Genomic DNA, 26984 nt, shown 5'->3' with positions numbered 1-26984 from the left:
GGGGCTTTAGGAAACTACTTAATGTCTTTTAGCCATAAAATATAAGTATCTCCTGAAAGTGCTGGCTTATCTGGATGCTCTGTGCAGCCCTCCAGTGTCTGTGACACTTCAGTGGCACAGTTGGCCTTCCCCTGCATATAAAATACCTCCAGTGCACATAAAGGTGCCTGCAATGGGATGGCTGCATGTCTTCCATCCTTAGTTTATCCAAAATAAACCATCTCCTCTCCTTGGCTCTCCAGAACTCAGAGGTTGACACCATGGGGGTTGATCCCTTCTGTCCCCTGACAAGAGACAGGACAAGAGGAAATGGCCTCAGGTTGCACCAGGCGAGGATTAGTTTGGGTATTAGGAATAATTTATTCACACAAAGAGTTTTCAAATGCTGACTCGGGTAGTGGTGGAATCATCCTTTAAAGTGTTCAATATATGTGAGGATGTGGTGTTTAGGGATGTGGCAGTGCTGGCTTCACCATCTGACTCAATGTTTCACCCAATCTTAGGGAATCAATGAGTCTGCAATTCCATGTTTCTGTGAGGTGGACAAGACCCTCCTTCTCTCACGGTGCAGTGAGAATGATGCCCCGATTCCAGTGATTTTCTGCCTATTTTTTCCTCAGATTATCAAAATTCAGCTGTGCTATGCAGCTAACCAGGAGGTTTTCAGCTATTTACACAGCTTTTTGGTGCTCATATGCCTAAAAAGAGAGTAGATTTTTTCATTTGGCAGCTCCTGAACCAAGTGTTGCAACCGAGTAAAGAATAAAGCATCAGGAAGCAGCTCAGTAGCCTAGAAAGTGACATAATTCACTCACAAACCAAAGGCTAATCACAGCTTTGAGCTTGCTGATGATGCTTCATGGAAATTACTGCCATCAATCCTATTATTCAAACATCGTAAGGATGGCTTGAAGGCACTCATAGCCCTCAAAAATCCTCTGTTGGGAACCTTCTGATTCCTGCCCTGCTTCATGGGGAAGGCACCCAAGATGTTAGGAGTCATGGCAGAAATCTGATTTTACCCTTGGTGTGACGTGGTCAGTGTCATCAGCCTGCAATAATTGAGGGCAGCTGCTCAGTCTGGTGGCTACCTGTGCAACATCTTTCATTTTTCTGTCTCTCAAAAAAACCCCAAAAAAACCTGAATTTAGGCAGAGGGAAGTGGGGAATTGGAAATCACATTTCCATCAGTCACAGCCTGCCTCCGTTTCCGATCACAAGGAAAAGACAGATGCATTCATGTCACAAGTGCCAAAAATCTTTATGAAGTCCTTGGTGGGCAGAAGCACTTTTTACATTTCCCTAAAAGCTATGAGACTCAATCATTTCTGGGAAGTTTAAACTACAATTTCCAGAAAGAAAATAGTTCTCTGTTCTCCACTTTGATGAAAAGTTAAGCTAAGTGCACAATAGGAGCTTATCCCTCCTGGGCATGCAGAGAGGAGGTGTATTTAAATTTTTTCTGCATCTTGATGGCATTTTGTGCTTGGTTAGTGATTTGTTAATGTCCTCAGAATTTACAGAAGCTTGGCAGAACATGTTCCTAAATTTCACTGGTTAATGAAATAGTTTTAGACATGGGAGGGACAGAAAAAACAGCAAGGTGAAGTAAAAATAGAGCAGCTCACATCAAAAATGAATGACAGTATAGTGAAATGATTGAAAATCCATTTAACCTAAAAGTCCATCTGCATTTCACATCAATCCCCAGATTTTCTTTTCCTTTACCAGCCAAGGTAGGTGATGATATTGGAATTGACCTGTTTGCTCTACAGAACTGAAATCAAACCAGGTGCAATTTACAAGCAGCCTCCACTGGAGCATCAACATGTTTTGAACCTGCTGCACAAAGGCTCGCTTTGCAGGCAGCAGCCACACAAACAGGCAGCCCACACCTGGAGACATGGGTGGGAATTGTGACTCAGATTTGTTGTTGTCAAGTGAGGGAATGGGGGAGCTCTGTCTTCAGGCAGTGCTGGGTAGAGCCAGGGCTGAGCAAGGCACAGGCTTTGTGGAAGACAGGTAATGAGCCCAGTGCTCTTAGGAGCAGTGCTGGAGTAAGGACGAGGATTCACCTCTGGACACAGATGGAAGCTGATGGCGAGCAGTGTCTCACAGCAAATGGAGAGGAGCTGATTCTGATCTAAGGAAAGGCTCTGTTCAGCACGAGGACTGAACAAAAAATGAACTGCTTGTTACGTGCCATGAGGAAATTCATGCCAATAAAAGCAGTCAGGTGAAAAGCTTGGGTGCTGGAAGGGTGAGGAGAGCCTGGCACAGGGTGCCCACAGAAGCTGGGGCTGCCCCTGGATCCCTGGCAGGCTGGACACTGGGGCTTTGAGCAGCCTGGGGCAGTGGAGGGTGTCCCTGCCAAGGAACTGGGTGCTCCTCAAGGTCCCTTCCAACACAAACCAGTGTGTGTGATCTACACCCAACCCTGCGTGAATCTCGTGGATTATGTGGGACTTTCAGAGACTGGCCAAGAAAATTACTTATATACCAAATATCCTTGTCATTTTGCACATCAATTTTTTCTCTTTTTTTTTTCTTTTTTTCTTTTCCTTCCCACACCAAGGGGGTGTTCCTGCAAATCCCAACAAAAAACACTGTGAGTCTTCCACACATGGAAAACAGGAGTCACTGGTAACCAAGCACAAAGTGTCCTACCTAACAAGTGATATTCAGGGGTTCACAACATGCAACTGCTTTGGAAAAATCAGCATTCCCAGGAGATTTCCCCAAGGCTGCTTACTACACCCCGTGCACGTGTTAGGAGCTCTGTCAGGTGACACCCTGCGTGCGTGCTGTTTCCAACACAAACACACATTTTGGACCTGCTTCATCCTCACTCCCCTCACTCACACACTGCTCAATGATGCAAGAAGCCACTGCCTGCCTTCACGGAGATGTGTCCCAAATCCTGTCGCATATTCCTTCCCTCTCTCCTGCGCCGCAGGGCAGCTCCATGGAGCGAAGGCATTGCTTTTGGCTTTCTTCTCCTCACCTCTAGAACAAAACAAAAGAAAAAACAAATCCACCAAAAACAACAAAAGAAAATTTCACCTCCATCAAAATTCTCTGAGTCTTGCTAGAATTCAAAGATTGCACCCAAAGTGTTTTGATGCTTCCTGAAGGAGCAACAAGCTGTACTAATGAGCCATTTAGTTAATGATACTGTTCCCAAAGTAGACCAAATTTCATGCCTAACTAGTGTAGTTAATATTTGTTGAGGTGTAATGAAGTAAACAATCAAGTAGGGAGTATGAAACAGCTTTTTTTATATTTGAAATTTCTCTCTTTTTTTTTAAATTAGTTTGAAGCTTAGAGCAGATGAAGTGCGTTAATGCCACGTGAAGATAGTGGGACAAAATTCAAATAACCCATGGAGAGTGCCAGAATGCCAGCATCAGCCCCTGAAAGAACCCCTGGGGATTACAGACAGGTTAACCAGGCAAGGTCTCAAGGAAATTGCTGGCAATCAGATACTCCTGACCTGACCCTCCTCTCCCAGGAACCCAGGTAATGAATATCCTTGTGAGAATCCAACACCTGGCTATAGATTAAAGAGATGTTTTTCTCCTGACTGAGACAACAGCTCACAGTGTGGCTAATCCCAAATAAACCCTGCTTTTCCTGTATGGAATTGGAGACAGTCGCAGGATCAGCAAAGGGAAATCTGGGGGCTGTGTGAGCTGGGACAGCATTGCAGCCAGGTGAGCACACCTGTGAGACCCAGTCTCAGCTGAGACTAAACCCTGCTCCAAGGTGTTCTCCTACAAGCTGAGTTTATTTCTCCACCTGAAACAACCAGGTTCATTACAGAGACAAAAATTAAGAGTTTTGGTCTTGCCTGAACTGGTTACATCAAATTTCCTTCCAAGCTACTGATGGATTAACCCATTAAATAATGAAAATTACTTTGGCACTCTTGAAAGCTGAGATTTTTAACTATCGGCGCAGTCACCAAAGAGTTGTCTATTCACTTTTTTGTTGAGGAAGTTTTATATCCTTACTAAATGCAAAAACTCCAAAAACTCTGCTCTCAAACTGAACAAAGGAATGTCCCGGAAGTCATTTGACATAGGCATAGTAAACTGGTTTTCTGCCATGCACATCAACACTGAACATTAATTTATTTTGATTGTGGCTTTCAAATGATTGAGGGAGTTACTACTTAGGAGAGACTAAGAAAAACTATCATGGAATCAATGCCAAGTTTTAGTTCTTATTATATTCTCATTATATTTAAAAATACTGATATATATATGTATGGTAATGTACCTTTTTTGTTTCATTTTATTTATGATGAATTTGGACATAATTGATATCTACACAAAAAGGTTTAAATTTTACCCCATATTCTATGAGAAAAAAAAAAAAAGATAATTAAAGATGGTCACTCTTTTAAATTTACATTTAAATATCCAGATTTCCAGAACAGTATGTTCTGAACTGTTCACAGAGCATCCGAATTTCTGTTTGCAACAAGAGTGATATTGTGCCTCTTTGCACATGACAGAATTGGTAATGAGGTATAAATGAGTTATTATTAATATTTTTATAAGCTACAAGGGAAGAAGAGGTTTGTAGCTTGACTACAGGGATACCTTTTCTGGAAAAGTGAATTATTTGGTTTAAATTTGGGAAGAATTTCAAAGGGTGCCCAATGATTTCAGTGTGATTGGTCCCAGGTGATCACAATCACACCTATTAACTCACAGGAACAGGAGCAAAGCTAGGTAAAGCCTTATGAAATGGAGATGAAAACTGCAGGAAAATGAATCCACCTGCGAGCTTCTTTTTCTTTAAATCTACCTTTTTAAAACAAAAATTAGCTACTTTGTTTCTAAGATAGGGGCGTCATACTCAGGATGCACACAGTATGGTTTTGCACCTGTTTTTCCAAATATAAATATAAAGCTGTGAACCTCATGGATTTTTCTCTCTCTGTAAGGTTATCAAGTGTCATGTTTTGTGTGTCTTAAGAGAATAAAACTAATCAGATATTAAAAAGAAAAAAAACTGTAAATAAATGAGGTATTTGTATGAGGAAATGCACACTGTGTTTCATGTATACTGGAGTTCTCTCTGCACCTAATTAAAAAAAACAAAACTCAGAGTTTACAATACTTTTGCTTTGCCATTATTTCTTTTATTACTTTTAATTTATATAGTAAGTAAAAAATAATAATAAAACAAGCTAATAAGATGTGAAAATATCTCCCCTTTATCTGTTGCCACATGGGAAAGTTCTCTTTTAGAGTGTGAAATTTGGTGTTTGACCTGCCTGGACACAGGGTATGTAACTGAGAGCTCCTTTATGAGGTCACCTGGCCTGCTGTACATAAACCAGCGAGTTCAGGTGAGGCTTCAAAACAGAGCAGAGGCTTCAAAACCGAGCAGAATACAACAAAAACTGGAACAATAACTACTGATGGCATTTGCCTATTGTGCCTGGATTATTTTGAAGCCATTTTTCCCCTTTGAAGCCATTTCCCCCCTTCCAAGTTTCACAGATTTCTAATATTCTGCATTAAATCTGTGCATGTGATGTATGCAGCATCATGGATATTGAGGAAAAGGGTCCTCGAGAAGAGCCTTTCATCCTAAAGATGAAAAGGAACTTCTCAGCCTTTCAATACAATGATTGACAAAAAAAAACCCAAAAAACAAAAAAAACCAAAAAAAAAAAAAAAACTAAAAAAAAAAAGGAAAACCCCAAAACCCTGCTTTCCAGGAACTATGGCAACATGCCAAGTGATTTATGTGAAATCTGTGTATCAGTTTAGTACCATCGTTTAGGGTTTCCACTGAATAAAGCAAATTTTTCTAGTGCAATTTTATCACCACATTCTCAGTGTCTTTTAGATTGATCTATATGCCACCTTAAAAATAAAAGCTTAAGGTAGGAAGGTGACTTTAGGACACTACCTTTTACCTGAGATGGACACAAATAACAAAAATATCCAGTAAAAGCAGGACAGTAGAGAAGAGGAGGAGGCAATAAGTTAAAAAAAAAGTTTACAGGCGTATCACATTCATGATTTTTAGATGAAGCAATGAGATTTCCTTCTTCTTACTCAAAGGTGTTTTAAAGCACTAAAATAAAACATTTTTTTCTATTCTTGTTTTAGATAGTGTCATGATTTTGACATTTCCTTAGGTGTAAAATCCGTTTCCCACCAAGTTTCCACTGGGCTTAAAGACAATAAAGAGACAAACAGGGAAACCAACTCTCAAATCCAGCCAAGACCCACCAGACTCACAAGGTGCAGCCTGGCTGAGAAAACTTCCACTTAAAAACAGGGATGTGTGCTTTAACCTGGAAAAGCAATAAATCAAGGGAACAACCACAGGGCTTAGAGCAATCTTGAGCAACCCAGCTTTTGATCAACACAGGCTGTTTGCTGGGATGAGACACCGTAATGCAGCTGGGAAGTCATTAAGGTAATTATGTTAGTGAGCGTTGCACAGGTGGCCAGAGCAAGTGCCCCCACAGTCCAAATAAAAAACAAGCTGGTGTGTGCACCCAGCACTGGGGAACTGCCTGACTCCCCACCCAAAACACACAGAAATGGGCAGCTTGAGAGGGCAGCCTGCAAAACACCCAGCTCTGCATCAGAGGAGCTGCTACAGACCTTGGAACAGCCACAGGTGACAGCAGACTCTGCTGGAATGCGCTGCTCCCTGGTGTGCCAGGGCTTGCTGGCCGCCACGGACAGACAGCCCCAGCTGAAAATAAGGGTTTTCATCCCAGTGTTCAGGATCACCACCCTTTCAGGAACCTTCCGTCCTCAAGAATCAATACTTCTCCTTGTTGAAAGGATCCCCCAACAGTGCTAAACCAAATGTCAACTCTTCTGAAGTGACAGTGTTCTCAAAAACTGAACGCAAATGCTCTGTGTTTTGTGCATGTCAATTATCTGGTTTTCAATATATCATTAAATATGCCAAAATATTTTTGATGCTGTTTCTTCTGAATTACAGCTGGCTGGGGGCAGGGTCAGATGGGAAACTGGGAAGGAATTGTTCCCTTCAAAGGGGGGCAGGGGATGGGGTGGAATTCCCAGGGAAGCCGGGGCTGCCCCTGGATCCCTGGGAATGCCCAAGGCCAGGCTGGACAAGGCTTGGAGCAGCCTGGGACAGCGGGAGGACAAAGTTCAAAATGAAATTGTGTGACAGAGGTTTCCTGGGCAGGCTTGCATTTCACTGTGCACTGAATTCAGTCACTGCTGTGGTCCATAATACAAGTATTGAAGAATAATGTGGTGTAATAAAAATTATCCCTGCCAGGTCCTTTAATTGCACCAGATCCCAAAAGGAGCATAACCCTGGGTGCTAAACAAATGCAGGGACTGTGGAGTAAAGCAGAGACAGAAGCTGGAATGGGGATTGCCCCTGACAGGAGTTTCCTGCTCACCTGAGAAGCAGTGGCTCTTCAGCTGGGCATTGGAGGAGGATGAGGCAGAGCAGGGCACAGCTCCAGCTCCACTCAAGTTGCAGTTCCACAACTGGGGAGGTAAATTCTCTACCAATAGGCGTCAAAATAGGCTTGGGAAATTATTCCATTATTCATGGAAGGAGATAAGGCACTGCTTCATTGATGGATTTAATTGTGACTTATTTACTCAAGAACTTTATGTCACTTATTCTCCTTTGCGTGACCGTATTAACTCCCTCCCCCCCAAAAATGAAATAATTCCACCTCTGTTCAAAGTGCACATTGCTGAACTGTTGAAATTAACCTGCTTTTTCAGTTGAGGACAGAAAACAAAATAACACTGGATTCATGGGTGTGCATCAAGATTGTGATCAACAGCTGGATCTGAAAATTATTCTAAAATAAGGCTATTATAATTTAACTTAAATATACTAAAGGCAGTTAATTTGACAATTTATGCAGAAATTAAATAGCACTTAAAAACATTTTACAACTCACCAAGTAAATAAAAGGTCTTTCATGTGTGACATTTATTAGTATGTGGATAATACAACAACATTTTTAAATTTTACATTAACCAGTGCTGTTGCACCTAACTGTGCAGTGTGATCATTAGCTGCTCTAATTTTTTTTGATCAATCACCAAACTTTCAACAGCCTTAACAAAGTATAAATCTGACTATGTCAATTACAGAATTTCATCGAATAATGACTCATTTTGGTGAAACCACATTCAGCTGCATCACTGTAAATGCTGAAGCAGGAACAGAAAGAAGGTGTATAGAGAATATGCAGAGATAGAAGCAATTTTGATAATTTTCATAGAAATATGTCAAGGTAATGTGTTGTAAATATCTCTTAGTGCAATACTCACATGAGGATTTTTAAAGGGGCATGGAACATTATGATACTTTTACTGTAAATGCATTTTGACCATGACACCTGCTGTAACACAGAGGGAAACCAGTTTGGCCACCACAACTATTTCAGAGGCACAAAACCATCAGGTTGTAGGGGAAAAACCAGTATCAAGTTTCAGGGAGAAGAAAAGAAAAGGTATCTACAGCTTTAAGGGAAAGGGAAATGAGATTATTCCTCAGGATGAACCATTTTCAATTACAGCCTGACAAAAAGAGAAATAATTTAAACCCGAGGTAAATTAAGATGGCTAAGTACTAAAACTCCTAAAAAACAGACTTTTAAAGAGAAGCCTTCACAGATGGAATTTTAACTGCACAGCACAGCCGGGTGCTGTTACAACAGGCTTTTTTTTATTATTATTAACTTTGATCAAAGCTTATTCACCAGCAGCACCGAGCCATCAGTGGCTTGGACTACACAGGAGAGCTAATTAAATTTAAAGTGCCACTAAGTCCTGAGGGCATAACACACAATCCCCAAGGCAGGAGCTTGAATGGAGGGGGTGAGAACATTTGCATGGTGAGGCAGTGGGAGATGGCAAGGTGCTCGCTGTGATTTACTGTGGGCTCTGCAGTTCTGAACCTGTCCTCATCATCAAACACGCAGAAAAGTGTGGGCACTGAATGTCTGGGGAAATGTGGGATATTTCCACACAACTCGGCAAGAAACACAGATCATAAAATTTTATTTGATCCAACAGGGCACATCATGACATCCCTCCTTACCCTAAGGAGAGGTAACTCCTACCAATTATAATGTGAAATATCACTAAGGAAAATAAAACGAGATGCAAGCTGACTGTAAATTGGTGCACAGCAGCCTTGTTCTGTCCAGAGGCAGACACACATAATGGCATTTATAAATTAAAATAGCAACAATAAATCATTAAACAATTTCTTCCTACATCCCACCTGCTATGTTATCCTTCTTATCTACAATAGATTGCAATAATTACATCTTTCCCTGCAGTTTTGTCATATACCTGGGAGGAGGGATAATATTCTCCTTTCTGGTGACTTTCCAGGCACTGTGAGGAGTAAACTATTACCCTCCATCTCCCTTTCAAACTCCTGGGAAGGCAGCAGAGAGGGGGAACATTTATCCCATCCTTGCTCATGTTTTAAAAGCCTCCTGATGGGTGAACCACTAAAACATTTTTCAGTTAATAACAGGAGCTGATTTGCAGGGCAAAGCCATTACTTCCAACCGTGATATCAAATTATGATTTATCAGACTGCTATTGTGATTTCAGGATCCCGAGGAGGACGGGCTCAGTAAACAAAAGCAGTACAATTCAGTGCAGAGGGGAAGAAAGAGGAATCTGTAACAACTGGGCTGTCCCTAACCAGAATAAGCGTTTCTGTATCCTACAATGACAGGAACATCTTGTAGCATCGTGCTGAGTCACCCACTCGCTCCTGTGGGCCAGGAGGAACTCAGGCTGGTGATTTCTGGGGGTTGCGGTTTGCTTTTTCCCCTTAAAGAACAACTGTGTCCAGCTGGCACCAGCGCACCAAGGGAATCACAGCCTTACCCCACTCCACACCTTCTGAGGGATTTCCAGCTCTGCTCCAGATGGGGGAACTTTGCTGAAGCACCGCTACAGAAAACACCTGGATTTGGCAACTCTGGGAATCTCACCAGCCCTGGAGCAAAACCTCAGCCAGCCAAAGCCAAACCAACCCTGTCCTGCTCCCCAGAAACATTCCTGACACTCCATCCACGAGGAGCAGCAGCAGCATCTCCCTCATCTCCTCCTTCCTCTCTCAAGCAGGAGCTCACGGGCATTTCAAGGACCTGGCACAGCATCTGCAGCTGCTGCTCCAGAATTTAAGGAACTGCAGTGAGAGCTGGAGCTCTGTGCCTGTCTCATCCTCACATTCACAGCCCTAATCAAGGTTTCAAATAAATTCCTCGCGTGCTCATGGCAGGGCAGGCAAAGCTCTTGTGAAGAATCACACACAGTGTTATTTATAAATGTATTATTATTTATAAACATTGTACTATGTCTAAGGAGTGTAATTATCATCAGCTTTATTTCTGAGTGCTTTAAAATACTTGCTAATTCCATTTTAATTTCTCCCTTTACACTAGCAAGCATTAACTACATTAGTGTATAAGCAAGACAAAAACTACCATGTTTCAGTTCATCTTTGCTTTAAGCTAGGAGGCAGAAATTGTTGTGAGAAAGCAAACCATAAATCAAACATACAAATCGCACTGGAAATGCCAAAAAAAAGAAGAAATTTTAGGTAAACTTTTAAGCTGCAGATTCTGCCCCTTTACAAAGATTGCAATTAATCATTCTTACTAATTTTCTTAATATTTTTCTTCAGTGCATCTTGTTACAATTTTTCCATCAGATTAACACCAGACTCATAACTAAATAAGGTATTCAATTTTCTTTTAATAAACATCAGCAGGTTTTTCCTCCATATCCACTGAAATACCCTGGCATTTGAATGCCCCAAAAATTCAAGGAGAAGAGCAATTGTTGGTGGTTAAGAAAAACTGTCAGAGTTTTAAACTCTGCAGTTCAACAAATCCTGATCTTTTTTTTTGCTGATTTTGCAAACGATCATGATTTTGAAAATTCTTTTGTCTGAATTTCATAGCTTCTGTGTAACATTCCTATGAGTTGCTAGAACAGAATTATCTTGTGATGGAACCCCTCCCAAAAGAAACCCAATCACCTGCTGAGCACTGCTGCTTTTTCAGTTAATAGGGAATTATTTAGACATGCACATATACAAATGCACTTTTACTGTGCACCTATGTGTGCATACACACACCTGCTTTCACTTTCCTTCCAAGAAGTTTTTTAATTATGACCTTCTCTCTTGATTGTGGGTTTCACCAATATCTACTGAAACTACCTGAATAATCTTCTAATTCTCATTGACTCCTGCAATGACATTTCAAGTCCAAAAGGAAAAGAAATACAGTGATGAACTAGAATATAGGAAAACTGAGATAAACAGAAAAAAAATCCCAAATATGGTCTGTCTTATCTTTTATGTCTTACAGTCCTTGATGCTTCATGGAGCTTTGAGCTTCACTATCCACTCATTCCATTCATCCCTGAATTACTATTTTCTGCATAAACACATGATCTGCTTCTTTTTGAGTGTGAAAATTCTAGGACAGACTTCAGATATTCATCACCCAGCTGTGCTTTCCCATTGTTCACTGGGAGAGAAAGCTGTGCACACAGGAGGAGCAGCAGCTGACCTCAGGGATATTCAGCAGTGCCATTGCCTTGAAAACCTCAACTGTGTTCCCAGAGCATTACCTTTATGTTCTTTTCATGTTATCTGCAAATTTTGCATCTGAATTTTTCCAGTCAGGACCAAAACCCTGAGGACTGCATCCCTCAAAGACAAAAGAAAGTACATTTTTTGTTTGCACCTAAAATAAAAACACAGCTGGTGTATTTTCCAGTCCAGTCCCTCGTGGTTGCCTGAGCAGGGCAGTAGTTGTTGTTTTCATTATTAAATACATATCTCTGTCTCAAAACTCCCTCTGAGCTAGTTAGGCCCTACTGAATTTAGAAGAAGACTCCACACCTTCCACTTTTCCTTGCCTTTTCACAAAAAAAATTTCTCATCCTGTTACCTGAACTGAACAATTAGCACCTTGTAGCAAAGACTTCTGGAGACCCCAGTGCAGCATTAAATTATTTCTTTCTGTGATCACAATTTCCTCCACTTGTCTGAAGCTCTGCCCACTTTATATAAAGCCAGAAATTCCTCTGCAAACAGACCCACAGGAGTGACCAAGCTGTTGGCCACCGGCACCAGGGTCCCAAACACTTCCGGCTCCCAATGGGAAGCACACCAAATTGCTGTTTTACAGGAAAACATTGATGTCTGGATTACCTTTACCTGTCGTGGAAATAAAAAGCTCCAGTGAGAGAACCCATAGCAACCTTTGAAGACCTTAAAGGCAGTTTATGTATCTATTTTTATACACATATGTGTATATATCTATACATATATATAAGCAAACGATATTACAACTATCAATGCAGTTTTGAAACTTTGATAGCATTTGCCCTGGGTATTCCCACTAGTTTATCACATGTTTAAACATGCCAAAATTCTGATTCACAGTTAAATATTTTGTACTGTATAATGTGCCATCACTGCATCCCACACACTTTACAAGGCTCTAGTCCTGGAAGAATTCATCAGATTAAGTTTCATGAGCATCTTCACAAGGCCAAAAATTCCCTGACAAATAAGTGGATTCTGCTATAAATACACTTTCATTCCATTTCTGCACACAGCTCTTTTTATAGCTGTTAAACCTCCCCTCTTTCCCCTTTTGAAACACTATTGAAACTGTCAGGAGCTACCTTTTACACTTTATCAATCACGGCACACACATCATGATTCCTAGAATTTAAAATGGAGTTGTTGATGGTTCGGATACTGTTAGACTGTCATTAGTTCTGCAAAGTGTGTAATTTGTCACTTTGCAAGAAATGACAGTGCCTTCACTCGTGCAACATGCTTTTAAACCTCCCCTCTCTAATTTGAAAATGCCAGTATTGTACTCTGCTCCAGCAGAGGTATTTTTGAGGCTTGCTGGCTGGCTTGTCACAGAGCAATCTGTCAGGTAGCATTTTGCCTTCCTTAAGGTTTATTCACACAAAGCCTGTCTGTGATATAACACAAAGACAATGCTTTCTGTCTTACCTGATGGCAGCGAGGCCCGTGCTGGATTTTCACTTTCCTCATCAGTGCTGGCATCATAGTTTTCTTTCTTTACAACCACCTGAGTAGCAGCTATACTATTGTAAAAACATCAAAAGAAAGGGAAAGAAATTAAGGTATTTTTGTTTCTCAAAGGAATTAAATAATTCAGGGAGAATATGTATGAAATCACCACCTATGGAAAGGGCAGGGACACGATCCTATTGGAAAATCAATTGCAGCCCAGCAGAAAGCAGGACAGCTCCATCAAACACTCACTTCTTGGCTACAGCACCCACAGCAATCTGCTGCTGCTTGCAGGGATGCCAGAAAGAATCCTCCTCTCCCCTGACTCCCAGGATTGGTTTGGATAAGCCAGCACTCAGCCAGGAAGAACTGTCACTCACTGTCAGGGCCAGGGAGATGGAAACTGAGCTAAGCTAAACTCACATGTGCACCACACCAAGAAACCCAGGGAAATTAAATACCTGGCACACTTGGCATCCGCTGCGGATTCCTTAGCTTCACTCAACAGCTTCCTTATCTTTGCCTTCTTTTCATTCAGCACCAAAACAAACCTGCTGTAAAGGTCTGCCTCCAGCTCCTCTTTGGCTTTCACGCATTTTTCCAGCCTGCAGCACAAAACTAACCGTTACACCAGTTCCTCTGTTTCCTAGAAGACAATTCTGTCCTGAGGCCAGCCAGGAATCCCCACTCCAAACCACGCAGGGCTGGTCCAGCCCCTTGTGTCTGAAACAGGCCTGAATAAGCTTTTTTTTTGTTGTTTTTCCACAGAGAAGTGCAATGAGCTCTGCTTCCAAAAGGGAGAAGTTCCCAGATGTGAACCTTTCTTTTCGTGAACTTTTTTTTTATTTTTGGTATGTTCTTGCACACCTCCACCCAAGACAACTAAAATTTAAACAGGTAAATGTTCTTTATTTTCAAGGCTGAATCACAACAGTGGGCATACACCTTAGGAGGAAACACATAATGAGATTATAAACAGATATGATTCACCTAGACAGGCTTCAAATCTGTACCACACATTGGTGTGAAATATATTTGAAGAGGAAAAGAAAATTTCAAAATATAAAAAATGCCTAGCTCTTAGTGTCTTCAGAAGAAAATATACTTCAGGTTTTTAAAAAAATTTAGTATTGATCTATGTGGGTAGATGAATGTCAATAAAAGGAAGCACAATGGGAGTATTAAATTAAGAATATGGGTGTTTGAATGCTCATAAGCAAAACTGGAATACAAGCAAACCTAAGCACAACAAATCAAGTGATTTGTGGCAAATGTAATTCTGTATTTAATTATTATATTTCGTAACCTTTCAGTCCTTGGGTTGAACCACAAACATTTTATTAGCTGTGTACACAAGAAGCAAATAAGTATCTTGATAATTTTACTGATCATAGTAAGTATAGTAGTCAGAAGTCAAAATCATATTTTTCACCAGCCTGTGCAAGGCTGGAAAAAAGTTTAGAATGCTTGTTATGCTATTAAACCCAGACATATAACAGACTTTAAAAATATTAATTTATAAGGCAAGAGATTTCAACAGACTTCCTACATAAATACTAATTATTTTGTTCACAGATCAAAACCATATATGATGTAGGAAGCAAGACAATAGCAAAAAAAAAAAAATCTCACAATTTTTATGTTGTGGTGAAATGTGTGAAATCTCATGAAGTATTAAGCCTACTGTTCAATGCTTTAGGGATATGCTTGATAGTTGATAAATAATTCATCTAATTTAAATGCAAATAGCAGAACATCATTACCATACAGATCAGTTCAATAATTCCTAAATGAAAGATCATAGGTACTAATCAACTACCAGGAGACTTCCCACCTACAAAAGGGAAGTTAACTGTTTAGTGGGGAATAAATAGACAATTCACAAAGAACCATAAACCCTAATGCAAGGCCCAGAAGAGCCTGGGCATGCTTGATACTAATTATTTCTGTATACATAAAAATGGGGGGAAAAAGGATTTTGTCTAAAATATGCTAATCTTGTCTGTATCAAATCCCTTAGAATAATCCCCTCTCCCACACATAAACCAGGGAAAGTGGTTGCTCTCTGCCTTTGCTTTGACAAGGCACTGGTTTGTGGCGGAGGAGTTGAGGCTGGTCCAAATATTGAGAAATGTGGCCGACTTGGCCAAAAAAATGCCATTTATGATAACTTCAGTGAGGTCCTTGGGTGCTGCAAAGACATCCCCTGATGAAAACCCACTTAAAAGGAAACTTCAGTGAAGTGAAGCTGATGCTGCCTGGGCTGTGAGTAGTGCAGTGGAGAAACCAACTGCAAGACTAGCCAATTTCTTCAGTCTCCGGAGGAAAAAAATTAGCATTTTGAATATTAGAATTAGAATATTAACTTTTCCCTCTGGGCAGAACCAATTAGTAGTATGCCATCAGTTAATCTTATATGATTGTTTTCATTTACATGAACACCTTTTTTTAATTTTTCTCTCCCATTATTCAAAGCTGTCCACATCCAAATACATTCTCCACACACAAAATGGCATTAATTTGGCAGAACACAGAATATCACAAAAGCTTCACATTAATGCTGTACTTGCAGCTTATATGCCTTTAAAATACACTTTTATATGACATATCTGATAGATTAGCAGAGACTGGTAAAAGGCAATGGTCAAACAGCCCCTGCTAGGGACTATGACAAACAATAAACTGAGAAATTAATTATAAAAAACAAGATTTCAGGTGCTGACCCAACACAGAGGAATCACACGTGCTCTACAGAGGTGAACCTGAGCTATGAAACTTAATGGCTTTCCTTTAATTATTAGTAGCACCCTTCACAATCCAACACTATGAAGGAAATAATTCAGCATCTCTGGTATCCCTCCCTGTTCCCAGTGCTCTGAAATAATTCCTGGATCCCACAGCACCTCTCCCTTGCATGTCAGATTCACCCTTCCCCCAGCATTGGAAATGGTATGGAATGTTGATGAGCTAATGCTGAAGACTCAGTTTCAAGCCCAAAGTACCTAGCTTGCATTTTTATAATCTGCTTGTGGTTTAAATATACTGTCACTGCAGATGACCACAACATAAACTGGCAGCTATTTTGAATTTGGCTTGTCTCTCAAATTTTGGACGTCCAAAACCAAAATGCGTACCCCGCGCCCAAACCAGAAATTGGATTTTTATTGTTCAAGGAATTATTTTGCTACAGGTTATTATTACTTAATATTTGCCACCTCCATTATCATGGAATCACAGACTGGTTTGGGTTGGAGGGCCTTAAACTCCAGCCAGTCCCACCCTGCCATGGGCAGGGACACCTTCCACTGTCCCAGGGTGCTCCAAGCCCCAATGTCCAACTTGGCCTGGAAATAATTTGCCTTGAATTTTCTGTAAGAAATAAAGAGAATAGCTATTGGCCTTGGATTTTCTATAAGAAATAAAGAAAACAGCTGCTGTGCTCTGATATTTTAACTCATCCATCGCTGAGGTGTACACACACAGACACACACACACTCAAATCCAGGCAGCCACTTGCTCACCAAAACCTCCGTGATGGTCAACAGAATTAAACAGGGAGATGGAAATGGGATTATTGAATAATTCCACCCAGTGCCCCACGACCGAGGGGCACAGGAGCAGCTCTCAGAAGCCTGCCTGCTATGTTTTAATTCTAACCAAGCCCTGAGGAGAGAGGCTGTGAGCAGAGGGGGCTGCAGGGGCTGTGGGGCTGGTGTGCCCTGGCTGCAGCTCTGCACACCACGTGCTCTGTATTTGATGTTCCAGCACTCAGCACCCTGAGTGGTGCAGGATGTAAATCCTGAATTCCTGCCTCCTGAACAAAGACAGGCACAGCTTTGTTCAGCTCGGGGCAACTCGCAGCGTTTGGAGCTCAAACAGCAAAGGGAGGCAGCAGGGTAGAACGGGGTTGTGGGAAAAAGAATAAAAAAAAAAAACCACACCAAAAATTAAAAAATCAAAATAAAACAAAAAAAAAAAAACCAAAAAAACCCCAAAAAAACCCAAAAACCAAAAAACAATAAAACAAAAAAAAAAAAAAAACCAAAAAATGAACCCAAAAAATAAAACCAAAAATCTCCTAAACAAAACAAAAAACCACCCCCAAAGAACCAAATGAAAAAGCCCAATACTTCTTGAATGAAAATGATTTCTGAATTATTTTTATTCTGCATAAAACAGACATGACCAAAGACTGGTGACCATAAAACCTTCAGTGTATATTCCGAAAAATCATTTTTCATCTACTCAAAACTATAAACATGCTAAAGAAATCCACCATCTTGCACTGAGAACAAAATCACACAACTCTGACTTTTTTTTTTTTCCCTTATTCCTCCTTTTCTTTGGGGTTACTCTGTAAAAGTGCCACCCCACCATGGAAATTGATACAAGCACTAATGCCTCTTACACATCAGCGTGTAATGCAGCACAGAACACGGGTTATACAATACACTATTGTTCAATTACACTGTTAAGCAGTAAAACACTACTTAGGGAGGCCCTTTGCTTGTCAGGGAGACTGTCAGGAGAAACTGTTACTCATTTTAATGAGAGGGAAACAAAACTAGCTCCTCCCAAAAAGTTGGCTCTCTTTTTCAAGGTAAATTAAATTAGCTGCATTCTTTCATCAATCTTCCCAGATTGTGTGTTTTTTCAGGTAAAGCTACAGAAAAGCAAGACAAATCTCCCTGAAAGAGTTATATGCTTACTGAAACAAGCACAGATTATTTCGCTACAGAATGATAGACAACTCAGATTGTAAATGCTGCAGCAATTACAAAAATCTCTTGAAAAATAATGGTACTTTTTCCTATAATACTGCACTCATCTTTCAATTCCGGCTTCCTCAACAAAGAAAAGAGATGAAAGAAACAGTAATTTATTCCCCACTCAAAAATGTAAATAATTTACACTGCCAGTCCTAAGATTCATAGGAAGTAATAGTAGTGAAAAGGCTTCCTAAGGAAAGTGAAGCTAATTCCACAGATTTTGAGGTGTTTGGGGATTTTTTCTAACTCAGAAGCTAAAACCACCTTTAATTGCAAATTTTTAGTATCAGTTGCATCTTTATCAAAGGAATGGGATCTACAACCACATGGGCTGTGGTTACCTGAGCTCAAAACATGTCTCAAATGAATAAAAATTTCTGACCACTGCTGCTGAGCTTCTCAGGTGTCACCTGTGAATCCACCTGGGAACTCACCTCTTCTCCACCTCGCTCCAGTTGCTGAAAAGCCTTTCATTTTCCCTCTGCAGATGCTCAGTTTTGGCCTGCAGCTTCCCCAGGCTGTCCAGGCAGTAACCAATGAGTTCCTTGATCACCTCTGCTGGGTTTGGGACTTCCTGCAGCTTCAGAGATCCAAGTCTGAACTGAGACACAAAGAAAGAATGAATTATTTCAGCTGAACAAGAAACTTCACTGAGGCTTCCCCCCAGTAAACTTGAATACATCTTTAATAAGCATAAGAAATACCTTACAGTCCTCCAGTTTAAAGGGAGATGATAATTTTGTCACGCAGAGAATGGAGGAATATGTGGAATAATCTACATGGTAATTATTTCCAGAGGGCCACAATGTCGAGAAGGACTCTGCAGCATCTCTGGGCTGGGCAGGCTGCAGAAGGGAACGCTGCCAGGGATGCCATCAATGCCCCCCAACATCTGCAGGGGCTGCCAGAGCACGGGCCGGGCTCTGCTCGGCGCTGCCGGTGCCAGCAGCAGCAGCAGCGGCCATCAAAGAAAGGGCAGCGAGGGGCAGGGCAGCAGGAGGGAGAACTTGTGTGCATGGAGGGACAGCAGAGCCCTGGAACAGCTGCCCAGGGAGGGCCTGGAGTGTCCCTGTGTGGAGACATCCATCCTGTGGGATGCACCAGATCATCCCCAGACATCTCCCCCAGCCCCAAACATCCTGGGATTCTGTTAGTCTGTAATTTATGCAGCTAATATGAAAAATCTAGCCAGTAAGTTGTCACCTCCAGGGTTCAGACAGCAAGCTCTTAGTCTTAAAAGGACTCCCCCAATGAAACAGGCAGCCTCATCGAGCCAGTGAGGTGAAAGGATCTGTAATGAACCACTGTGACAGCAGTGGGGATGCTGTACAGGATATACAGGAGGTCTGAACACATTTGTTTTGCCTGGGATAAACAATAGAAAACTGTTGTTTTAGTCATATTAAAGGAGGAATAGCTCAGCCATGCATAGAAACCAGTGCCAGCTGAGCTGTAACCATGCAAGCCTGGGTGAAGACACATTAATATCCAACACAACAGTTTGAGGGAGTGGAAGAAGGAGAAGGGGTTGTCTCTCACCTTCAAAAAGACTGACATATATTTTATGGCATTTCCCTATGGAGGGAAGTATTACCCTTCTTTCCAACTTGAATACATAGCTATAACATCTTAAAAAAGGCAGAAATATAAGTGGTACACACTAGGGAAGTGTTCACTCTGTGTTGTGGCACCTCACCTATTAAAAACAGAAATGCAGTTTGATTTGGTTTTCCCCCTATTTTACTTGGGAGAGCATGGAAAATTACATAAAGGACACCTATTAAAAAATGCCTATTGCTTGATACCTTTTCAAAGTGCAAGTTTCACTAAGGCCATGCATAAGTTTTGGCTGAAAAAGGCTCGGTAAGAGCTGCTCACAAAGCTATCAAAGACATTGTTTGAAACAAGCAACAGCCCTTCCACGTGGACCTTTCATCTGTGAAAGTCTCTGCCCCAACACACGATACCACCCCGACCTCCTTCAGCAAGGTCAGCCTATCAGAAAACGTGGAAAACTCGAAGGTTTAATTTCCAATTAGCCACCAAATTCACATGTGCTGTCTCTAAAGGGTTGTTGTCTTTAGGAGGCATGCATCTGATGGCTACAGATGAAAAGATGCTTTTAATTTATTTTTGGAAATTAGATTACGCTATCAGTAGCCCACAGATTGGCGTGCACCCCCTGAATATCACACTTGCTGTCTGACAGCAGTAACAAAGATGCACGTTTGTGTAAAGGAAACTGTTTTTCATCACTTGCAAGCCACCACCATGCTATTTGGATAAAGAATTCACAGAGATAGGGAGGCACGGTAGCACAGATAAATAGCATCACAACCTTTTACCGTGAAGGAAATAGCAAGGAGAGCACATCATCCTTGTCTTCTGCCTTAATACATTCAGCTGAGATCAGGTATAGGCAAATCTATTTGATCAGGATAAACAAATTACAGTTTTCACTGCACAGAAAGAATAAAAAATGCATAATCCTGAAATAAGTTAGAGTAGCAGTTGAATTATTCTGAAAACCTGCACAACCAAAATCACAGCAGACACTCCAAATGCAATTGCAAGGATTAAAAAAAAAGCCCAACACTGCTACAGGGACACAGAATATGTGTCCATCTTTGTAGGGGTTGAAGTCCAACACTGACTTTAATTTGACTTTAACTGACTTTTAAACTGACTTGAACTGAGTTTTAAATCTTAAATTTAGCCTTTTGGTCAGGCTTCATGTGAAGCAACTGACTATAACCTCCTCTCTCACTATAAAATTTACTGTCCTCCTGTCTTGGACACTGAAACCTGTGGGCCATTTCCATGAGGACCACAAAGGTGAGCAGAGCAAGCCCATCACCAGGAGGCCTACATTTATCATGCAGGTGCTGACAAAACCTTTTCCTAAAAAAGGAAAAAAAATAGTAAGGTTTTCTGCAAAACAAGCGTTCTTCTCTATCTCTCCTCCTCCAGTAGCCATCTAATCTTAATTTAGGGTAGCTGTGGGGAGCACATTATCCAGCTACCTCCACAGGAAAACACAGAATGTTTGGATACAGCCCTGATTAAAACAAAACTAATGTGACAGCCTGGAATAGTGGAAGGTGTCCCTGCTCGTGGAAAGGAGTGGAATGAGATGGGCTTGCGATCCCGGACTGTGTGGTCGTGCTCTGCCTCCCTCACACAAAGTGCACCAAAATCCCCTTCCCTGAGCCCTGAAGTTCTTCCAGCAGGGAATTGTTTCACACCAGCTCTTCAACAGGCAGGGACGTCAGCACTAACAATAGCAACGCTGCTATCTCGGCAAATTGCAGCTGAGTGGTGTTTGCCCCACCAGGTGCTGAGAGGCTGATAAGCCAAAAAGGCCCCCGGAATTCCCAAAGCAGGGCTAAAACAACGTCAGGAAAAAAAGAAATCTCAAGGCAGTTCTGCTCTAGAGTCCTGCTGGCATCCTGAACTGCAAAGTGGACTGGAAGAGGAGAAAATGACAAAGCAACACAATTTTACATCCAAGGATTCTGAATTTGGGACGGGCGTGTGAATCGCAGACATAATCCTATAAAAATTAAGTGTTGTGGGGGGAAAAGTGCATCATTAAAAAGGAGATGTTCGTTTTCCCCACACACTGCTAAGACTTTCCTTGCGGCTCTAGCAAGAAACAGCGCAGTTATTTGTCCTTCACCGCCAAAGCCACGGCAGGGGCGCTGCGAACAGCTCCAGGGAGAGGCGGTGGAGGTGGTTAAAGATCAGGACTCCACAACAAACCGGGTGGCACATCGAGATAAACAGCTCTTGCTTACTGCAGGAGTGAAAGAAAGCATCATTAACACCTCACTAAGCTAATTTGACAAGCAACGTGTCTTTGGTTTGGATCGCGTTTCCGAGGTGATTTGGTAAATTTGTAACGGTGAATTTTAAACTTTTTTTTTTTTTTTTTTTTTTTATTAGCTTTGTACATTCCTGCACTTTGCCGCTCCCCCGATGAATTTAAATTTCTCACCATCCTTACAGCTGCTGTAGCTCTCTGGCTCTGCATCATCTGCAGATGTAACTAATGTGCTTTCTACTTCCCCTTTCAGATCATTCAAGAAAACATTATGTAAAACACTGAAGCACTGAACACTTCATTTATACAGAGAGGGAGCAGACCTGGAAGAGGTCCCAGGGGACAACAGACTGACTGTGACTGATACACTGCTGCCCTTCAATATCTGTTCTACTGTTGGGATTTTATTTTTTCAATCTTTTTTTTTTAAAGGTGTAAGAAGATGAAGACACAAGCATTTAGAAAACTGTGTTCTCTTAATCAAAAATCAGTCATCATGTATCCACCAGACCTTGTATTTTGAGCTTAAGAAATAAAAAAAAGAATTAGAAGCTTATGAAAAAAATCTCATTTTCCCCTGATCACTCACCCTGCCCACTATTTCCCTTCTAGGGATGGAGAAAGAAATGATCATAATGATAAGACAAAATATTTCAGAAATAACTGAAAAGTTTCTCAGTTTTTCTTCTAGGTGCTAGTGCTTATGGGAAGATGTGCTTCACATAAGGAAATAACAGGTATTAAAAAATGATACAACACATTTTGCATACAAGATTCCAAAACTGAAAGTTTCATTATTGTACGGAGACACTGAATTTTAATTTTGCACTAAGTAACACATAATCTGCTATTTAATCTTTGCATTACTTCACTAAATATGAGAGTTATCATATCTAAGGCAATAATTATCAGAAGTTATGCACTGAAAGGAGACACAGCAATGCCTCTCTTCTAAGTCAGAATCTGAAACTAAACACTAACAGTGAGTTTACTTCAAATAACAACTTTTCACTGTGTCTATACGAAAAAAGAAATCATGCTGGAAACTCTCATTACATCTGCTTTGCTGGTTGCGATTTCTCTCTGTATTAGTAAAATATTCTAACAACCTTTTCGAACAATATTTTTTTACCCACAGTATATTTAAGGAATTCTTTACTACCACGAAATTAGATAGATTTTATCCTTGTTGTCCTGGCAGGTTATAGCAGATATATAGATATATAGATATAGATGTATGGATAGATATATATGTTATATTTGTGAGATATCTCTCTCCTATTAAATCTTAACCCACAGTATTTCAGTTTTTCCTTCTCTGTTTCAAAAACTATTTAACAAGTAATTTTTGGAGAGAGCACACTTCACGGACGCTTCGGTCTGATTTTGAAATGAAAATATTCCCAGCGTGCGAGCTGAATGACAGAGGTTTAATCACACAAGCCAACCTTGCACAGGCTGTTACAGGCCCTAACTCAGCTCACTCAGCTTCCACTTCTCAAGCCCCGAGTGAGACAGAGAGAACTTCTCCCATTCCTCTTCCAGAGATCCCTGTGCTCTGCCCCTAAAACAGCATTTCAGACTGAGCTAGCACATCCTCACACACAGACGCTGCCTCCTGCAAGGTATTGCCCAAGCAATGTCCTTTCCCCGGGGAAATATCAAAGAGGAGTTTGTGGCGCAGCTGTGCAGTCCCTGTCCGGCTGCTTGGAGCCTGTGGAAGCAGCTGTGGGCCCTGTGCTGCAGCAGGAAAGCCCTGCAGATCCACACAACAACAATTCATTTTGTCACTGCCCTGTTCCGAGCACAGAGTCACGGAATCAGAGAATGTGAGGGGTTGGAGGGGACCCTAAATGCCACCCCTGCCATGGCAGAGGTATCGTCCACTGTCCCAGGCCGCTTCAAGACCCAATGTCCAACCTGGCTTTGGATCCAGCTTCTCTGGGAACCTGTGCCAGGGCATCCCAGGGAACAATTTCTGCCTAATATCTCAGCTAGATTTCCCCTGTTTAAATTTCTACCCATTGCCCCTCGTCCTGTCCCTCCAGCTCCTGACACAGAGTCCTTTCCCCGCAGCCCCTTCACGTCCTGGAAGGTGCTCTCAGGTCTCCACACAACCTGCTCCTTCACAGGGTGAACAAACTCAATTTTCTCAGCCTGTTTTCACAGCAGAGGTGCCCCAGTCCTGCTCACCAGCTCTGTGGCCACCTAGGAAAATGCTGCTAGAGAAGCTGTTAAAAGCTGTACAGGTGAGCTACCCTGAAACCCCCTACAATACCTTTATCTACTGCTGGTGCTGAAAGCAAATTCTTTACTACAGAGTCTGATAATTAAACTGGAATTAATTGAATTCCAGAGGAATTGTTACAAAAGAAAGTTGTGCCTTGCCTGTGAGATACAGCAACTTTCTTTTTCTCTGTTGAGAACTGGAGCTCTTGCAAGACAGACAGGCTGTGATTCCCTGTTAAATATCAGCTACCTCTCCTACTCCACAGACTCTGAAATAAGGTAGAATCAACACTTGGATAAAAATAAGCTTTCACTATGAAAATACCTAAGAATTTAAAAGAGAAAAATGTTAATGAAAATTCATGTACAGGGTTAAAGAATATGACCTACAAATGAATGATGCTGACACTTACACAAAGAAAGTATTGTTACAAGCTTGAATCTGGAAAGCATTATACCATTTTTATTTCTTAAGTCAATCAGTGAGTGGTCTTGATTTTTTAAAGCTGTGCCACTATTATCTCAAGGGAAATCATTCAGCAGTAACTATGACATCCCTGGGTGTGGTAATAAAACGAGTACACTAGACTTGCACAATACAGTGATGACAACGTGAAAGCAGAAGTTGCTTTTGTAACAGCAGACTCTAGGAAGCTAGAAAAAATTACACAGCACCATGGAAGCCAGGAAATCTGTCAGGTTACATCAGACAGTGTAAAAATATGATCACCAACTCCAAAAAAACAAGTTTAACTCAAAAACTCTGCCTGCAACAAACCTCCCCCCCTGACGAAGGCATTGCATCTACTCTTAGAGCAAAACAGCTGACGTGATTGAGATTTCTCTCAGGTTTTTACCACACGCTGCAGAAACCTTCAGAATTGCCATCCTATTAGCTCCATGTCCACTGGAAATTAAATTCTTTCTGGATTCACGGTTTTGCACGGGAGCAGCTCCCGAGTACTTTCTGGAGAGTGCTGCACTGTTCCTCACACATCCATGGTGCTGCGGGCCCTGTACGGATTGGGGTGCAAGGAGGGAGACCACAGAGAAATTGGGAACATCCTCAGGTGCTCAAACACACTGATAGCCATCCCCACAAGGACAAGGAAAGCTCTGTTCCTCCTTCCACCCCTCATCCAGCCCGCGCTCAGCCGGGGCAGCAGGCTCTGATCCTGAAAGCTCCTGATGGAGTTACTGACTGGGAAGGAGCACTGGAGGCGTGAACATCATTTTCGTGGGACCTGCAGCTCTGTGCAATCACAACAAACAGTGTCACATAAACCCCCTCATACAGGAATATAACTTTTCACAAGGTTTTCTTCATCTCTTCAGTGTAGCTTGGTTATTTTTTCCTAATTTGTCTCCTAAACGTACACACATGCCCAATTTGTATCCATTTGTTCCAGGACATACTCCCTGGCTTAGAGTGTTCTTTTCCCTCTGTCATGTTCAGACTCCATAATTTATAGATAAATAAATTTCTCAGCCAGTATTTTTTTCTGTTGGACTAAAGTTCCATGAAGCTTTGGCTACAAACATGTTACTTTCTCTATCCCTCATACCACACAACCTTCCCCTCAAGTTCAGGTTGCATTTCTTGACTGTGAATGACCAGAACTGTACATTTGATTTCAAATATAAACTGTGTTGAAGTAGACAGTGAAAATCCACAGAAAACAGGCACAGACTTTAATACTGATAGTGTTCAAATGTCACATAAATCAATTTGCATGTTTCATTTCTTTCCTTTAACTCTGCCACATGTACCCTGTGTAAGAATCATCAGGATATAGGAATTATCTACATTTTAGGATATCTGGTTCTCCAGATAGCCTTGGAATTAAAAAGGGCAAATTAAAATAGTGAGAACATCAGATAATTCTTAAATACCCCCCTCCAAGAAAAAAAGAAAGCCATGTACATAGGTTAGAGTACCAAAAACACATACTGAGCAAGTAACTACTGGATGTCTTCCATAAAAAACATTGTATCTGTATGTCTTTCCTTAAAGCCTTTGGAAAACTTCCTTGTTTAATCTCTACACTCCTCAGAAACACCATATTTCACATATCTGTACCATCAGCTACTTCTGTGAAGCTTAATCCCACCCAGGCTGAAAGGGTCTTTAGCTACTGAATTTTGACAGCTGTGGCATGGTCTGGTCAGGATCTACCCAGGCTGGGATTCCACTGCCTCAAAGTGCTCTGGAACCATTTCTTTCAGTCTTACTCTAAAAAATACTGCTCGAGAGCACTTCCTCTTAACTGACCTTAAACCTATACACACACACACACACACACACACAGATAAATATATATGTATATATATCTGCAAGACCCAAATTGTATCTTTGTAAAAAGTGAGATGCATTTCCAAAAAAGGCATGAACTGAATAAAGCTGCAGAGCATTTGCACCACAGAAATGCTCAGCTCTGAAGGTGCTAAGCCACAGAAAGTTGTCCCTAATTTACCCCCACCCCACTCACCCATTTTTTGACCACAGTGCAACTGAATCCCTTAATAGAAATACACTGAATACTAAAATGAACTGCAGTGGTAATGCTCAGCACTTGTAACATCAGGTATTTCTTCCGCTTTTTTCCTTTTTTTTTCCCAATGGTAATCACATAAATTGTTTCCCTTCACCAAGGAAAAAAAAAATCAAAGCAATAGGAGTAAAAAAGCCAGAGGCAAAAATCTATAAAAATCAGGTACAGAAGTTACTTTTTAGAACAATAAATATGGAACGGGCAAGTCTACTTTATAATTCCACAAACACTGATAACATGATACTGTGAAGAACCAACAATTCAAGCACTTTGTTAGATTTGGTCTGATATTACTATTTCACCATGCAAAAAACATCAGGTTTGCACTTTATGCATGCACCCCAAATGCTTTTATTCCTCTTGTATGCTTCCCCACTTTTTATCATTCCCTTCTGCACTTCAGGCAATATTGTACATCATTCACCTCCCTGCTACCCCTCTGCCTCTGAAGGGAGCTAACAAAGAGGAGTGAAGCAGCACACCCTTAAAGGACCTTTATTTTATTTTTTTCACCTTTTCCCTCAT

General features: G+C 41.2%; 1 protein-coding gene across 1 annotated transcript in view; it reads right to left on the bottom strand.

Annotated features, from left to right (window-relative positions):
* The window catches only part of XRCC4 (X-ray repair cross complementing 4), a 132744-nt gene that overhangs the window by 68430 nt on the left and 37330 nt on the right, over positions 1-26984 (bottom strand). Inside the window, exons 4-6 of the mRNA XM_054283768.1 lie at positions 18290-18456; positions 13531-13691; positions 13063-13152 (exon numbers count right to left, since the gene is read on the bottom strand). Coding sequence (XP_054139743.1) covers positions 13063-13152; positions 13531-13691; positions 18290-18456 — 418 coding nt within the window. The remainder of the gene's footprint in view (positions 1-13062; positions 13153-13530; positions 13692-18289; positions 18457-26984) is intronic.

This window comes from Melozone crissalis, unplaced genomic scaffold (assembly GCF_028551555.1).
Source record: "Melozone crissalis strain CALT ecotype California unplaced genomic scaffold, PUWL_Pcris_2 ptg000005l_1, whole genome shotgun sequence".
NCBI lineage: Eukaryota > Metazoa > Chordata > Aves > Passeriformes > Passerellidae > Melozone > Melozone crissalis.
Note: the sequence above shows the minus strand (reverse complement) of the source record. Positions and strands in the feature narration are given on the sequence as shown.